The sequence below is a fragment of the Dermacentor andersoni genome, chromosome 1, assembly GCF_023375885.2.
Source record: "Dermacentor andersoni chromosome 1, qqDerAnde1_hic_scaffold, whole genome shotgun sequence".
In the NCBI taxonomy this organism is placed as follows: Eukaryota; Metazoa; Arthropoda; class Arachnida; order Ixodida; family Ixodidae; genus Dermacentor; species Dermacentor andersoni.
The window spans coordinates 195,455,009-195,472,590 of NC_092814.1; the positions used below are offsets into that span (position 1 = coordinate 195,455,009).

The window sequence follows — 17,582 nt, forward strand, 5'->3', positions numbered from 1 at the left end:
TTTAATTTACACTTATCGTCGAATTATAATATTCGAGAAGTCGATTAATTAATTAAGCTTTATTATTTAATTAGGCGGAATTAAAAATAATCCGAGTATCTCCAAGCGACGGAAAACAACATTACCTTGGTTCTGTCCAGCTACGTGGCATTCGCATATTTTAAAACTCTGGCTAAAGTTAGCCATGGACGCCCTGTAGGTCTTCACTTCCGCCAGTGTTTCAAGCGCTAATCTTTTATCGAAAGAACACCAGTAAACAAATGTCTACAAAGGAAGGCCAAAGAAAAGCAAGAGACCATGTAGCGCGCCGCAATTTTATTTATTTTTCGTTAACTTACCTGAGGTATAGTGCAAATAACAAACAGCAGGGTCGTCTCAATAGTTTTAACAGCACCCGGTAAGTGTGGTCGGCTCAGCGCGTCATCCTACTTGCCTATTTTTTCCTTCGCCACATATTTGCATTTTGTCTTTGGAGTTGTATGCCCCTTGTAACACCCTTCCCGGGTCTTTAAGGTAATGAAATGAAATAATGTATACGCTATGAATCAAAAAAGGGTTCCGTCCACCCATCAGCGGGAGGGAACACAAGAAGCGGCGCCACCCGGTCACACGTGCGTGACGGTGCGTCACCTCCCCCTCCCACTTTTAACACCACTGATAGAAAGCAAAGATGTGACGAAGCATAAATGTGCCACTAAGTAAAGCCACTTCTAACATGACTTGCCCTTTTCAGTTTATTAGCTTTTAACGCAGACAAGAATGATGGCTGATGAGCAATGACCTTGGCATGAAAACGGCCCTTATTTTGCAGCAAATGTTCTGGTTTGTCGTAATAGAGGGGGTGGGGGTAAGAGGGCGAGGGGACTTATATGGCCTACAGGGGTCCTTCTGACCTTCTTTTGTCCTCCTTGATATGTCAATGAGATGGCTATTTACCATGGATCCTAAAGCTGTCACCGTTTGAAGATAGTCGTGTCCAAATTGTTTGGCGAAATGCATAATCGTTATGCGTATTTGCCTCATAGGCGCTGCTCAAGCCTCCCGAAGCAATATACTATACGAGACGCCAATGTATATTGTGACGCATATTCAGGGCGGATGTGCCGAAACTGATGTTATTAGGAGTCTTGGTAAACTGGCATGCCTTGGCAAGCTGTTTGAACTCGAGTATGCAAGCAAATCGGGTGCGCTAACTTTACTTATTTATTGGGTAAGTACTTATCGTATATCGGCGCCTGTGCGAGCAAGCGAAGATGATGCTGACGAAGTGGCGCCGCCGATGACTCTTGGCTCGCGACTCAGTCGGCCCTGCCTTGCAGTCAATCGGCAAGTGTTTCAGCAAAGCAATCAAGGGGACACACCAGTGAGCTATGTTTAAATAGATTGTTGCTCATCGATGTATCATGTACTTTCCAACGTCCACACCAGGACGACATCGAATAAAGCTATTTAAGATAATGGCAAAGCGTGCGGGCGCATGCGTCGCTAAACAAAACGGCATTAGTTGCAAACGCCGATCGCATAAACTGATTCCCACAGCGCGTGGGGTCCCTTTTTTTTTTTTTGCTATTCGATATGGGCAATAATTCGTTATATTTGTTTTAGTTATAAACAGGCTCAACAGTACAGCAGCTAAGGATAAGGAAAAAAGAGCGGTTCGTTAAATGCTTACAACTTCTAGCTCACTAAAAAATTGACAGTCACTTAAGAATCCTTACGTGATTTGAATGCGAAAGGAATATCCTTTCTGCCGCAGGCCCCACGAGTACGTCACTCGTGACGCCTGCGGCAGAAAGGATGTTCCACATCCACCGCCAAGGTTTGTGAGTGGTGGTGCTGGCTAACACTCCCAAGGTTAGTTCTTGTAGTAAAACATAAGTACCCAAAAGAGTGGATGGGAAAACGGCGCCGCGGTAGCTCAATTGGTAGAACATCGCAAGCGTAATGCGAAGACGAGGGATCGAATCCCACCTGTGGCCAGTTGTCCATTCATCTACATATTTACTTTCTTGAACGCATCGGTTTTGCCTTTTAAAGCGAAAGCTTTACTGGCCGCGAACTTGCGATTTCGCCGTGGCGGTGCTCCGAGGAGGCACATGACGTCACAATGCGTGCCTCGCCGCGGATATTTATCTCTCTCCCTCACTCCCTAGTCACTACTGCGCATGCGCCACTAGTAGCACCGAGCCACAGGTGTTCCGCCGATGCCACAGAGTTAGTATAACCAACTCTAGAGGAAAAACTGGCCCGAAAAAGCGGGAACCTCTAGGGCGCCGCCCTGTTGCTACTGGTCAGTGTGGCCAGCGCAATTACTATTGAAATAGGTGAAAACAAGTACAGGTCACCTTATGCCTTGTCATTTAAGAACGCATACCTGATGGCTTTATGAAGGTGATGCGTTGATATTAAGTTTACGGAAAGCGCTTGCTAAGTGCGTGTCTTATGTAAATCATGATGTACACATCCATGCAATAAAGGATGACACGAATTTTGGTTTCGAATCTCCGTTTTTTGAATGCGTAGTAGTTTCACACAGTTTAGGTTTGACATGCGATCGCGCGTCAACATCTGACGCTATGGCAGATTCGTGCCTTTTGTGCCACCGAAGCCCCGAAGTGCTCTGGCATATACCTTCACATGTAAGTAAACGAATGTATCTTCTTGTTCAGAACATCACGCGAGTAGACAGCTCCTGTAATGCATCACAATCGTTTGAGAAGCGTCACAGTAGAGCATTTTTTTTTTTTTTACATGTGGAGTGGTGTTTTTATTTGCAGGTTTCCCTTCAGTAGGAAATTGCTGGACAGGCGAACCAGCGCACCGGAATCGTACTGGCGAATCCACAAGTCAGCTCATTTTCCTTAAATCAGTACTTAATTTTTTAAATACTGATTTAAGAAAACTGATTTAAGGAAAATGAGCTGGAGCTGTCCACATGTACTATTTTATCTGCGAGTATACTCAACAAAAATGTGTCCCAGCTGCTTAGTGGTACTTGAGATTATGTCAGTACTGCATATATGTGTCTCGTGTCTAAAATAATTGAATTTTGAAAATGCTCGTAGGGATCTGATATGCATATCTGCAGTTTATGGATACACGTAAAAGACTCAGCATCAAGTGCAAGTGACCGGTCCCACAAGCCCGTAGTCGACCATGCAAATAGATTCGCTGCACACATTTCTGAACAGAAAAAATATGCCACATAAACTGGCATGGAAGGAAGTGTTGAAAATATTGCACAGTTTATAAAACGCCTACGCTATTAATATGTGGGTTCATGAACTCGATTTCGTCCGTATTGCGGCGTATGTCCGAGAAGGTGGTGGCCATCGATTGTGGCAGTGACGAGCGACGTGGCCGATGCGAAAGCAGTGGAAGCATATCGGCCTGTCATCAGGGGTACGCCATTCGGACGGGTTGCGATATGTGGCAGGAAAGGACTGCCAGAGACGAGGAGGGCCGCTAGAGAACTGGGAAACGCTGGGTTGAGACGTGGAACACACGGACTTCAGACACATGTTCTCAAACGGCCTGAATCATCGCAATGGTTGTTGCTGGCGGGTCGGGAGGCGTCGTGGAGAAAGCTGGCGAACAGGCGGCCTCGAGTTCGCGGCGAACAATACGGGTGACGTCGTCATAGGTGGTGGTCTAACGCGGTCGACCCTCACATGTCAACGTAGCAGCAGTGTTGGGTAGCCGCGTAATGTGGTGTGAGATACGGCGGCTCTTAGCTTATTCAAGGCGACGGCATTCTTTTATGATGGCGTCGATAGTCGAGAGGTTGCCGAAAACACGCAAATCGAAAGCGTCGTCGGCGATGCCTTTTAGCACATGTGCCACTTTATCTGCCTCGGACATATTATCGTCACCTTTGCGGTATAGAGCCAAGACGTCGAGGATGTAGGAAACGCACGGCTCTGTAGATGACTTAACACGAGACGCAAGAGCCTTTCTCGCGGCCACCTTGCGCCCAATGGGGTCGCCGAACAGTTCCCACAGCTTTTCTTTGAAACTGTCTCAACTGGTTATCTCGTCGTCATGCGTTTGGTGCCACACGCGTGGGGTGCCGCCGAGATAAAAGATGACATTGGCGAGCATAATCGTTGGGTCCCACCTGTTGTTAGCATTGGCGTGTTCATAGAGCTTGATCCATTCGTCAACGTCCTGTCCCTCCAGGCCAGAGAACACACCAGGGTCGCGATGTTGGGCAACCGTGACGATTGGAGCAGTCTGACAAGCCGAAGCCGTTGCAGAGCCGGTCTCGTGACCGGGAGGCATAGTGTCAAGCTCGATGTACCGACCACTTCGGAGTTCCGTGGCGAGGACGAGGATCGCTAACCTCCACCACCAGAATGTTACGTGTGGAAAGACAGACGAAAGAGGCTATTTACAGGCTATTTACACTGGGGCCAGACAGCCAGGCTGACACTCGCTCGCGCCAAGGGCACAGACCCACTTCATCGTCGTTCTCGCGGCGGCTCATCTCTTGAGCATCTCTCGATGAGCTCGTAATAATATATATATATATATATATATATATATATATATATATATATATATATATATATATATATATATATATATATATATATATATATATATATATATTGCAGGTGAAGTTCTGGGATTCTTTAACGTGCACCTAAATCTAAGTACACGGGTGTTTTTGCATTTCGCCCCCATCGATATGTGACCGCCGTGGCCGGGCTTTGATCCCGCGACCTTGTGCTTAGTGAGTGAGTGAATGAAGAAACTTTATTGCAGGTCCGGCGAGGACGCGAACTCGTCGCGCACCCGGCTAGTCCCACGTCGGGACCGGCAGGTCTAGCCCACCGGCCCTGTCGCGGGCGCGCCGGACAGCCAGGATTTGCTTTTCTAGAGCGGGGCTACGCAGAAGCGAGTCCCACTCCTCCTTGATGAACTTGGGCTATGTCGACCCGCACTCCCAGAGCATGTGCGCTAGAGTGGAGGTCTGCCCGCACGAGGGGCAGGCGTCGTCGCGATACACGTCCGGGTAAGCCTCGTGCAGAACGGACAGACACGGATACGTGCTGGTCATCAGAACTCTACGCGAAACGGCTTGCGCCTTATTCAACTTCGGGTGAGGCGCAACGCCAAAGCCACTAAGCAACCGCGGCGGGTATACCTTTAGATGATGATGGCTGAAGAGGGAAATCGAATAGGTGGTTGCTCAAGTTGAACAGATGGTTGGCTCAAGGCCACTAACACTGATTTCTCGATTTCTTTCTTTTGTGTGTGTGTGTGGGGGGGGGGGGGGGGGTGTAGGGGCAGGGTGCCCAGTTTGGCACCCCCTGGCACTGGACGGCACTACTGACACTACTGACTACTTGCGGTTCTAAGGACAGTCTTCCTTCTGCCCTTCTCTTGGCTTGTATGCGCATATTGCAAGAGGCTGCATTTTTCGTTTTTCGCTGTGTTTAGCAAATTAAAATAGTGTCGGGAAGAAATCCGTGGAAGAAATACGTTCCGAGGAGAGCTTATTTACGCATGCTCAGTGCTGACTAGTGAACATGGGCTTATTTTGGTAGACCATTTTTGTTGTTGTTGTTGTTGTTGTTGTTGTTGTTGTTGTAGCCTGTGGCACGTGTGGCTCCTACCCACGATGGGGGATTGGCCATTTTTTGCATGCTAGGGCAGTTTATGTCTTCATTGTCTTCAACAACACTCAAATTTCGAGCTAAAATTCGCAGTACTGTTCGCACAAAAACTGTTGTTCACTCGCCTATCATGAAAGGAAGAAAATATAGTCGAGGCAGCAGAGGAGGAGGAGTAGATTTTAATGGAGAGAAAGGAGGAGAGGTCGGCCTGGACAGCGTGTCTCTAGCCTGCTACTCCTCACTGGGGAATGGGGAAGTGGGAAATACAGGGAAAGGTAGGTGGCGGATGATTATGATATGGTACAATGAGATACTATATTCCCTCATTTCCCTAGATGCCCTGGTGACCAGGGATCCGATGCAGTGTTGCAGCGACCCCGCGGGCCCCCACGCGCCTGTAGGCCTGCTTGACGAGGAGTTCTGTAGAGACTGCTGGGCAGTATCGAAGATACATGAATCTTAGATACTATCTTAGATACTCTTTGGATAACTAGTATCTGTATCATGATACTTCTGGCAAGACGTGTATCAGTATCTGCATTATCGATACATGAAAGAACTATCGCGTACCTTAAAGGGACAGGCAACCGCTCAGAACATGAATCGAGATAACCCCGCTGATGGAAAGACTGCCTATTGTTATAGCTGCTAAAACGAGGCGTGTTTTTCTCATTGAATGTGAATTTAGATTTTTACTTCTTCACTAAAAGTCGCGAAAAATGACCTTTGGTACCCCACGCGGTAAAAACATGAAGGTGCATAAGAGGCCTATCACGTGACCTTCTACTAGCGTACGCGGTTCCTAATCTTTTTAGTAGTATTGAAATGCAGCACACTTTCTTCTGTTCTAAGTTTTTTTCTTACTTACAACGTGCAAACAGGCCTTCGTTTGTAGTGAATAGAAAAGTGGCGCTGCCTTCGTCTTCGTTTTCGATGAGTTGGCTTGGCTCGTCTATCTTTCTTTTTATTCACATACCCTAAGGGCCCTTTACAATCTAAGAAAGTTTACACCCTTTGGAGTGTATATTTGCCACACAACAATAATCGTCATTTGTCTTGCCCGCATTTCCTTTCTTGAAAACGCTGCGCTCGTTACTTTCCAGTCGGGAATGCTATGTCATGCTGATAACGCGCATGCCGTTCGTTACTGGAAAGTACCGGGCTCACCGCGTTAAAGAAAGGAAATGCGGACAAGACAGACAGACAAAGAACTTTATTAATGGTCCTGAGGAACCGGCGTTAGGGTACCACCCTTTTCAGGGAGTCCCCATAGCCGTCGCGGGCCGCACCCACGTCGGGGTCGGAAGATCGTGGTCCTCCGCCCTGTCGCAGGCCCTCTGGACAGCCCGTAGTTGCTCTGAGAGGTCGCCGCTCTTAAGGGCTGCCTCCCAGTCGGTTATAGTGATTAGCGATGAGCTGCGTAACGCAGGGCATTGCCAGAGCATGTGGGATAAGGAGCAGTACGCCTCCCCATAGTCTGGACAGTGGGGCTCTATATTAGGCGCGAAGTGACTGAATCGGCCCCTGGAGGGGAATGACCCCGTTTGAAGCATGCGAAAGGCCGACGATTGTGGTCTTCTAAGTTTAGGGTGTGGTAGCGGAAAGGCCCGCCGAGCAAGTTGATAATGTGCCAAGATTTCATGGAAGGTGAGAAGCGAATCCCTGTACAGTCCTAAGTCGCCGCCCGTGAGTCCACCTGAACCGCCGCTGTGTGTAAGACCTCGCGCACAGTCATGGGCCAACTCATTGGCGTTAACAACCTCAGAGTGCACATTGATTCCCATATGGGCCGGGAACCATTTGATGCTATGGAAACCAGCAGCCCCGTCGCTGCCGAGGATGGCCGCCGCCTCCTTTGAGATCGAGCCGGAGGCGAAAGCTCGGGCTGCAGACCTGGAGTCTGTAAAGATATTTCGACGTAGAGGGTCCTTCAGTGCTATAGCTATAGCAACCTGCTCGGCTACTGTTGCAGAAACCTTCCGCACGGATGGTGAGTTAATGAGAGTGCCATTGGAGCCAACCGAAACTTCGGCATAGTGATCAGAGCGCTCGTACTGGGCGGCGTCAACGAAACATGCCAGATTCGGAGTGGCCGCAGCCGCTTTTAAGAGGGAACGAGCCCTGGCTACCCGGCGCCCTACATTGTATTGAGGGTGGACGTTACGTGGCATGGGATCTACCTTGAACGTATCTCGGACCATGGGTGATAGGGTCACGTTGTGCTCCATGATTTCCTGGTGACCGCATCCAACGGATTCGAGGAGACGACGATTATTGTTGTGTGGCAAATATACACCCCAAAGGGTGCAACTGTTTCTAGAGTGTGCGGGCATTACATAGGGGGTTAAAAAAAACACAGTGAAAAATCAGAAAAGCATAAACAAACATGCGCTCAGGAAAACAGGGAACATATCTGGATAAAAGAAATGTTTGAGAACACGCTCACACGTGGACCACAATGCTCAAGACGATGTAAAAAAGGATACTTTCTGATAATAATCTATTAAGGAACAGCACAGAGTAAGCACTTCAGTTTGTTCACAAATGCGTCGTAATTATTTTCGGGAACGATTTCTGCAGGTAGTTTATTCCAATGATAAATGGCAAGGAACAATGACAAATGACGCATAAGTTTGGTGTTAGCTATCTTGGGTTGCACTTTGAGGCAGTGGTCTAATCGGGGAAAATGCGATGTGTAGGTTTGATATGAGATTCTGTGAACGGCGAAGGTTTGTGATAGAGCTTGTGAAAGTGACATAGCAGGGTGAAAAGTCTTCGCTTTTCAAGTGAGCTTAAATTTATAGAGATTATTTAATATCTGTGAGACTGGATTAGCGAGCGTATTTCCTTGTGATAAACCTAGAGGCCTTATTTTGAAGTGATTCCAGTTTATCGGCAAGATAAGCTTGATGCGGGTTCCAGATGAAACCGGCATATTCTAGTTGTCATCTGACTAAAGTTGTGTATGCTAAGAGTTTGGTCGCCTGATTTGCAAAGTACAAGTTACGCCTAATGAATCCGAAGGTTTTGGATGCTTTGGTGGTTATATATTCAATGTGTTTGTGCCATGTCAAATCAGAATAAATGTGGACACCTAGGTATTTGATTGCAGGAACTTTTTCAATGGCCACGTTACCGATAGAATAAAAGATGGGTTCAGTGACGCTAGCCGTCGTAAATGTTACAAGTTTCGTTTTCGAAACGTTTATTTCCATATGCCATTGTTCGCACCACTTAGCGATTTCGTCAAGATCAGATTGCAAAGCATTAGTGTCATGAGGGTCAGTAATCTTTCTGTAAATAACACAGTCGTCCGAAATAGCCTAATTGTAGAAATGAGGCTGCTGCTTATGTCATTAACGTAAATAAGGAAGAGGATCGGCCCGAGCACCGAACCTTGAGGCACACCAGACTTTACATCGGTTAGTGTGGAGCAAAATTCATTGGCAGACACGAACTGCTGTCTGTTAGTTAAAAAGTTAACAATCCAGTTCAATACATTGCTGTTTATGTTTAGATTTCCAAGTTTAAATATAAGACGATTGTGAGCAACTTTGTCGAACGCTTTTGCAAAGTCGATGAATACGGCACCAATTCTCATTAAATGGTGTATCGCATCGTGTAAGTCGGCCACGAGTTCAAATAACTGTGACTCGCAGGAACGGCCACGCAAGAATCCGTGTTGGTTTCCAAAAAAAAAGTTCTGCTGACTGAGGTACTTCATTATTGCTGATGATATGATGTGTTCCTAAATTTTGCAAGGTATACTCGTCAGAACAATAATCGACAGAACAACGACGACGGGGGCCAACCAGCCACGAGCGAACTTATTGTACCAGCTTTTTTGTATATTTGTCCCACAACAATAATCATCTGCCTTGCTTGCGTTTCCTTTCTTGAAAACTCGGCGCTCGCTACTTTGCTGTCGAGAATTCTGCGTCACACTGATAACGCGCATGCCGTTCGTGACTGGGAAGTACCGGGCTCGCCGCGTTAAAGAAAGGAAACGCGGGCAAGACAGATGACGATTATCGTTGTGGGACAAGATAAGCCCCATAGGGTGTAAATTTTTCTAAGAGTGTAGAGTGTAAGAGTGTACACTCTTCACTCTTAAAACAGTTGCATCCTTTGGGGTGTATATTTGCCACACAAATATAATCGTCATCTGTCTTATCCGCATTTCCTTTCTCTAACGCGGCGAGCCCGGTACTTTCCAGTAACGAACGGCATGCGCGTTATCAGCATGACATAGCATTCCCGTCAGGAAAGTAACGAGCGCACCGTTTTAACCGTCATCTGCCTTGCTTGCGTTTCCTTTCTTTAAACTCGGCGCTCGCTACTTTCCTGTCGAGAATGCTGCGTCACACTTCTAATGCGCATGCCGTTCGTGACTGGGAAGTACCGGGCTCGCAGGGTTAAAGGAAACGCGGGCAAGACAGATGACGATTATTGTTGTGGGACAAGCCCCAAAGAGTGTAAATTTTTCTAAGAGTGTTATTAGGCAAAGTTACACTTTGGTTACACCCTTTGAGGTGTATCTCTGCACACAACGATAATCGTCATCTCCCTTAATTACTTGCGTTTCCTTTCTTGAAAACGCCGCGCCCGCCACTTTCCTGTCGGGAATGCTATGTCATGCTGATAACGCGCATGCCGTTCGTTACTGGGAAGTACCGGGCTCGCCGCGTTAAAGAAAGGAAATGCGGACAAGACAGATGACGATTATCGTTGTGTGGCAAAAGGGTGTAATTTTGCTTAAGGGTGTGTAAGCCACAAGGGTTGCAAGCGTTCTTAAGAGGAAGCTTTAGCTCGGGTGCTCCTATCTGAATACATGTAAAATGAGAATTCGTTTTTCCCGGCAACCACTGCGCCAATTTTGACGAAGTTTGTTGCATTTAAAAGAAAAACTTAAAATCTGGTGGCTGTTGGTTCCGAATTTTCGAGTTAGGTCGTCAATTTTTTGTTAACAATACGCAAAAATCGAAAATTTTGAAAAAACGAAGCTATCAAGTTTACAACTCTGTACCTCAACAACGAAAAATGATAATACGATTCTGTGATTTGAATCTAATAGTACATCTAAAGCGGACCAAATTGATATGTTACACATGAATGTAAAAAAAATTAGTAATATGGAAATACAGCTTTTGCAGAACCCTTGTAACCAACGTAACGAATTTACGTAAGATGTAAAATGACATATAGAATTTGTCCGCTTTAAAATGATCTAATGGATTCCGTTTATAGAACCGCGATATTTGTTCTCGATTCAGAGCTATGAATTTGTAAACTTCGTGCTTCTACTTTTTTCAAACTGTCGAATATTTGAAAATTGTTTTACCGAAATTCAGGGCCGGAATCGAAATTCCGCTTCCAACAGTCACTAGAATTTAACTTTATCTCTTAAATGCAACAAATTTCATTAAAATCGGTCCAGGTGTTATCTCAGAAAAACGTTTTTGCGTTTACATGTATTTGAATAGGCCGCGTCGGAGTTGGGACCGAGCTAAAGCTTCCTCTTAAGAGTCCGCCGCAGGGTAAAATTACCGCGCTAAAGAGAACTTCATTGAATTTGGGAAATAAGCATATTTGGTTTGCCGCACATATACCTTTCAAGTAAATAAGGAAGCGAAGGAAATAAATACAGTTTGCAGCACAACATAACCACTTTCTTGGTTTCGAAATTGCCCGTAGGTGGCGTCACAGTGCTTCGCACGTCTTCGGCTGCTAAGGCGTGTGCGTCGCAAACAGCTGATGTTAATTTTTGCCTAGTTCTTATTTAGTTGCTTCGAAAATGCACCCGCAATCGCATGAAAAGCTGCGTCCAGAATTCTTCTAAGTGCGTTTGTCTTGCTAGTTTTGAGATATGTTATACTTAAGCACAAGGCTCAGTGGTGCGTGCGAAATGAAGATCAGCGTAATGAGTAGCTCTGGTGTTGAGTGGACTGTTGAGATTTTGCCCGAGTACACTGTTGAAAAGCTGAAGCAAATGTCTCTCAGTCATTTCTGCAACCCGCTGGACTGCATAAAGCTTTCCGATTTCTACAAACTAGTATCCGTTTCCCAAGCAAGACCGCTGTGTGATCAAAGTTCTGTCAGAGAGGAAAAGATCCGCGATGGAGGTGAGTCTACCAAAATGACTGCTTGGACATCGAAAATTTCATGAAAAGTGTGCGCTTTCATTCTGAAATATACGTTGTGTGCTGCTGTGCTGTCCTTAACACAGTATAACGCAGTATCTGTTAATACATCTCACGAGTTCATTTATAACCTAATTTGTTCTTTGCGCAGATGAGCTGCTGCTCCTGAAACGTAGTTCCACGTTTTCTTTAAATGCGAACAAGTCAACTGAGGTAATATGTTTTCTCGTTTCGTCACTTTGTGTACATCGTTTTATTCTTGTGCCTGTGCAAAACTGCCGTAACAGGGTCAGAAGCAAGCAGTTCCGGACAAAGCTTCCATCGATTTAGCGACGGCGAATGTCGAACGCAAGAATTTCGACAAACCTGCCATGGGTGTGCCGCTAGTTCCTGATGTAAGAGCAAACTTTCTTCGTGCTTGCAATATAGCAGTGACCATACACCGTGTGTTATTGCTTACCACTGCAAACTCTTATCGGCGCTCTAAATGCTTTGCGACGTTTCTGCACGGTTTGCCTTCCTTCTGGACCTGTTGCAGTTTCACACTGAGCTGCGAAGGATATTGGTTTCTCTTGTGGAGTTGTCCGAGAAACTGCTTCGTCATCATCCAGACATTGAAAACATCTTCAAGAATTTGCAGGGTGAGTTTGCTGTGCTTCTTCTCTATATATGTTCGTTGTTACAGCACCTTGGTATATAAGCGGGGTCTATAAGTCTCTTACCATCTGGCGTCATAATGAGGCAGCAGTTTTTAGCACAGGCAGTTGTTATTTCTCTTTGTCAAGGATAAAGCTTTAAAGCCAAAAGACAGGAAGAGAAAGGAAGTGCATGACTCTTTTGAAACATTTCTGCAATTTTGTACGAGATCTAAGACTTATTTCTATCATATGCAATCCTAGGTTTTACAGTAGCATGTCATAGAGCTGCAACAGTTTAATTTGTCACCAATGTGCAAATACACGTACAGTTGTGAGAATTACGTATCAGAAAATAGCTTTGTGAGATATGTAACTCCATGTGGTTCATATTAGCAACTGCACAGATCCAAATCCCATTTATTTGGAATGATTAGTGGCCAGCTCCAGATTTTTTGTGGTATATGCTGGGTTTGAGATCATTTGTGCAACAGCACCAGAAGCATGCATTTGGTACATGTATTTGGTATATATACATGATTTTATGAAAGCAGAGGTGCACAAGTTGCCGGTGGTTGCTCAGTGCATTTCCTTTCCAAGCTCTGCCACTACTTGCAAACGGCAAAGTCTCTAGCGTGCTCCTCTGTAGAAAGCCGTACATGCACAAACTTTGCATTCTTCACTAATGGATCCCAAACACAGTAGCTACCACAAGATGTCACAAGTTCAGCCTGGAGCTAGCTACTATGTGCTGCAGTAAACTACAGGTGCATTGTGAGTGGCAAATCACTTGGCTACCATAGTAGGTTTGTGAGTAAGGGATGTGCCAGACTGCTGTGTGTCGTGTGTTTTGTGTGTTGTGTGTTGTTGTTTTTCAAAAACCAGACAGCCTTCTGACGAAATTTGAATTTTCATTTCCTTAATGCCTTCTAGCTCTTGAGTAGTATTTGTTTGTGTAAGTCACAGTTCAAACACCAAGGGAGCTGAAATGTATGGGAGAAAAATGTAATTGGCATAATTTAAGTGGACTCCAGATAAACAAAAACTCGCTTAAATGGAATGAGAGTATGAACTTTGGTTGACCACATAAAAGCATGATGATACTGTTCTTCACTTAATCTAAACTTTTCTTTTTGCAAACTTCGGTTAACGGAACTGAACTACAAGCTAGCATGGCCTTCACTGGCTGTTATACAGGATGTGAGACAGCTACAGCGCAACAACCACGTGAGGTGGTAATGATGGAGGATCAAGAAAATATGATCAACCTGGCACTTGCACCACTGTGACATCAATGACTGCTCTGCGGCATTCACACTGCTCAGCTTATTAGCTTGAGCATTTGGTGTCGTGTCTTGATGTGCAGAGCAGCCACACTAAGTAACTGTGTATCAGCAATGATGCTGCACATGTTATTGTGTTGGGCCATGTGTGAGATGGAGCTTTACTGCTTTATATTGAACACAGTGATACTGCAGAATTCTTGAAGTAATCCTCATACATACACTCATATTCTACAAAAGAAGCTGTGAACTTAAAGCAGAGCATAATCGCAGAGCATAATCGTAACCATTTTTTGAACTCTGCTCATATTAATTCTCCAATGGCGTTGAAACAAAGCTAGATTACAAGATTTACATTTTATTTACCATCAAGTTAAGTTTAAGCGAAGTTCACTGCTTTGATCTTTTGAGACAAGAAAAAGAAAGGCACTCTCATGAGTAACTTTAATATGAGCAATTAACCACCATATACATTTGTTTCATTGTGTGTGTCATTCAATTTACTTTTTTCTTGCAATTTTCAAGTGAAAAATAACTATGTTCTCAGTCAAAACAGATTTTCAGATAACCTGTAACAGCTGTTCAGAGTGCCCCTTATCAGCACCCATGATGAGAGAAGCATGCCCTAGACATGCTGTGGTGCCTGTTGATGTGTCTGTTTTGAGTGTTTATAGATTAAGTGAGCTGAATTTGCAGTAAGTAGACATTGCATGCATGCACAGGTTTGTGAAAGCACATGTAGTAAGTGTGCCAACAGCCCCATTGTTGCTTACAATGCAAAAAAGAAACTTGTTTGGGATCATATAACTGAAGTGGATTTACTTTATCTTACAACTAGTCTGTTGTCTTGTGACAATCTTGAACTACCTTCACTTCTTTTCAGTAATGCTATAGAGTCGCCAAGTTAATGGCCAATTGGAGTCTTTCACCATGGTTGATGCATGAAAACAGTGCATCTGTTATATTCAAAAAAAGAAATATCAGGCGTAGATCACAGTGTAAGGCTTACTTGAAATTCTTTATTGCATGATATTTGTGTTGTGTGTAAACTACTTGCAGAAAATTTTGCAGCTGTGTTTAACTTGGGACATTGTGATTTTACCCAAGGCAAGCTTATGGAGAACCGGGAACCTGAAATTGATGAAGCAGCATTGAAAAAGCTGTTGGAGATGGGATTTGAGGAGCAACAAGCAATTCAAGCATTGAGAGAAAACAAGTAAGTGTGGCTAGGCTGTAACTTGCTGTGGTATGAGAAGCTGTAAGCATGCTTTTGCAAAATACACCATGCTTACATGTTTGTGGTAGGTTCCATTGAATGGCCTTAGCTCTTTCGTTACCATAAGAAATATGCTTATTTTCATGCTTTTATGTTTTAACATTTTATTTGAAGACGTAGTAGTCGCAATGTACACTATGATACATAATATTATAGCCTGATCACTGGCGTTTTAAGTGACTGTATAGCAGTAATAATTGCTCACACAACTTTTGAGAATTTTTGTGAAACTTCAAGGAAGCACCTCAAGGAACATAAATGAAAGTAATAATTTGCTATTTTTAGTACTGAGAGTAAAAAAAAAAATCTGAAATGTACAAGATATGCACCTGGTTCCTAGATCGTGTGAGATCACATGATCACGTCAGATCATGTGAAAAAAAAATACGAAGATTTATTGGCATGAATACTAGCCATAGTGATGCCCATGCAGTGTGGGAAAGCGGTAGCTTTGCAAATGTGAAAATGGGGAAGTTCCTATTTTACAGGGAGCACTTGTGTTTACTCATTTCAGCAGGCACCTGGTTCATGTTTTACTGCATTCTTTAGGCTCGCCAAGCAATGGTTTTCAGGTCAGGGAGCATGTAGAAGCCTCCTCATACTTGATAATTGCATTCGAGCAGCTTTTCTGGACAAGTAAGGTGGTCTAGTGTGCCTTCAGCTGGTGCTGGAGCCTCCACATGCATTGTTCAGTTCCTGTATAGTACTGCACAGTCATGTGGACTGCTGTGCAATATTGTACAGTAATGAATAAGGGCACTTGAACAGGCGGTGTTCAAAATGTAAGCGCGTAGGCAGCTAGTCAAGCTCGGTTGAAGGTCGGTCTGTAATCTACTGCATGCTCTTGTATGGATGAAAATCGTACACGGCGGGAAGGATTGCTCATAATAATTTGAGCATACATTTTCAAAGCGCTGATAAAAAAAAACAGCCCATCAAGGGTACAATAATGTTGCCCTTGAGGTTACTCAAGCACAATTATCAAAATAACACGCACTCATGAGAATCTACCGTTGTTTGAGACATCATTAAAACAGCCTATATGTCTAGATCAGAAAAATGACAACCCAAAAGAAGCTTCTGTGTCTTCGCTTATGCTGTCATTTAAAAATTGTCTTGTAAAATCGGCAGAAGCACAAACTTTGAGTCTTCTTACTGACAAAGTGCTAGAAGCCCCGGAGGATAATCTCGATGATACCTCCAGTCGAAGTTTTATTTTTCCAGACTCCGCACTCTGCCAAGAATTGTCAAATCTGATAGATAGCTCAAGCTTAGTCATCATTTCAGAAGGTGCATGATGTTGCTTGTCAAAGAATTTCAACAGAAATGTATAACACTGAGTAGAAAAAGTGTTGATCGAATTGATTGATTTCTGTAGGCATGGTAACGAAAGAGTTAAAGTAGTTCATCGTGGCATAGGAGAAGCTCAGAAGTTTTCATTGTACCCGAAACCATGTCGAACATAAAGCGTATGCTCGCTGTTTTAACTAACAGCTAACTAACTAACAACTAATTAAACTAATTGATGCTCTTTGCCTGCTCTTTGCTTATACTCACTGAGCTTAATAGGTTAATATATGTTAAAAAAAGGAATTGCTAATTTCAGTATACATTTGATTAGTTGCAAAATAAAGATTACTTATATAACCTGCCTTCTGCTCATATCATTGCATATTAAACCTACTGCCTTTATGCTTACCTTGACTTACTGATATATGCCAGATATGTAGTATGCAAGATCTTTATGCCGTCAATTTCGTACTTGAGGTGTGGTTCTGAACCCTGCACTTTCATTGCGACAACGGGACCCATAAGGATGTTCAACTGTCACTTCCCATTTTTTAAAATAGTGTTTATTTAGAGATGGGTAGACCTTTGTGTTCAACAGTGTTTGCCTCTCGCCAGGTGATGTCTTGATGCACTCCTGATGACTTTTGCAAAACCTATTGAAAGAAAATCAGGATTGCATCACCTCTATCATTACCTAAGCCAGTGCATGTACATCTTACACTCCTGTGGAAAATGGCAGGTGTTGTGGCCTCCACATGCAGCATAATTTAGTCACACTATAGTCCTGACTTGGCATCATGTGCAAATTAGAATTTATTGAGATGCATATGACTTACACAAATTCAACTTTGTAGCTCATCGTCATAAAATGACTGGCAAAAAAAAAAAACAGTCAAACAGCTAGAAAAAAAGAATGGCAAGGAGATGAGGAGAACTAGATGAGGAAGTGATTGGGAAATTAGTTCAAAGGCTCACTGTAGTTTTAGGCAAACAGCCTTGAGGCCGGCCTAGTCCACTCCACTGCCGAAGAATGCCAAAGACAGCCACCCAACATCATGAGGCCATCAAGTCGACCCCGCACTTGGTCTTCTTTCCTTTGAAAATGTTTCATTGCTTTAATAAACACTCCTAGGTTGCATCTTGTCAACTAAGTTATTAGTTCATTTTTTTGTGCGTGAACTGTTAAGAGAGACTGAAACACGTTCGTGTGGTGCTTGTGGGTCAGACTGTGCCTATCATGTATTGATTTGGTGTATATGAATTCCATGGAGCTTTTCTTTTTATACTTAATCTTGTCTCATTCATCCTTGTATTCCTGTTTGCACTGTCATATTCAT

General features: G+C 44.1%; 1 protein-coding gene across 2 annotated transcripts in view; it reads left to right on the forward strand.

The window, feature by feature from the left end:
• Positions 1-11,315: 11,315 nt before the first annotated feature.
• The window catches only part of Kpc2 (Kip1 ubiquitination-promoting complex subunit 2), a 50,061-nt gene continuing 43,794 nt past the window's right edge, over positions 11,316-17,582 (forward strand). Inside the window, exons 1-5 of one of the 2 annotated variants that reach the window (XM_055062921.2) lie at positions 11,316-11,743; positions 11,913-11,974; positions 12,049-12,156; positions 12,300-12,402; positions 14,787-14,895. In XM_055062921.2, the coding sequence (XP_054918896.1) occupies positions 11,488-11,743; positions 11,913-11,974; positions 12,049-12,156; positions 12,300-12,402; positions 14,787-14,895 (638 nt within the window). In that variant the 5' untranslated portion in view covers positions 11,316-11,487. The remainder of the gene's footprint in view (positions 11,744-11,912; positions 11,975-12,048; positions 12,157-12,299; positions 12,403-14,786; positions 14,896-17,582) is intronic. The other variant, XM_050194687.2, reaches the window with a different exon arrangement.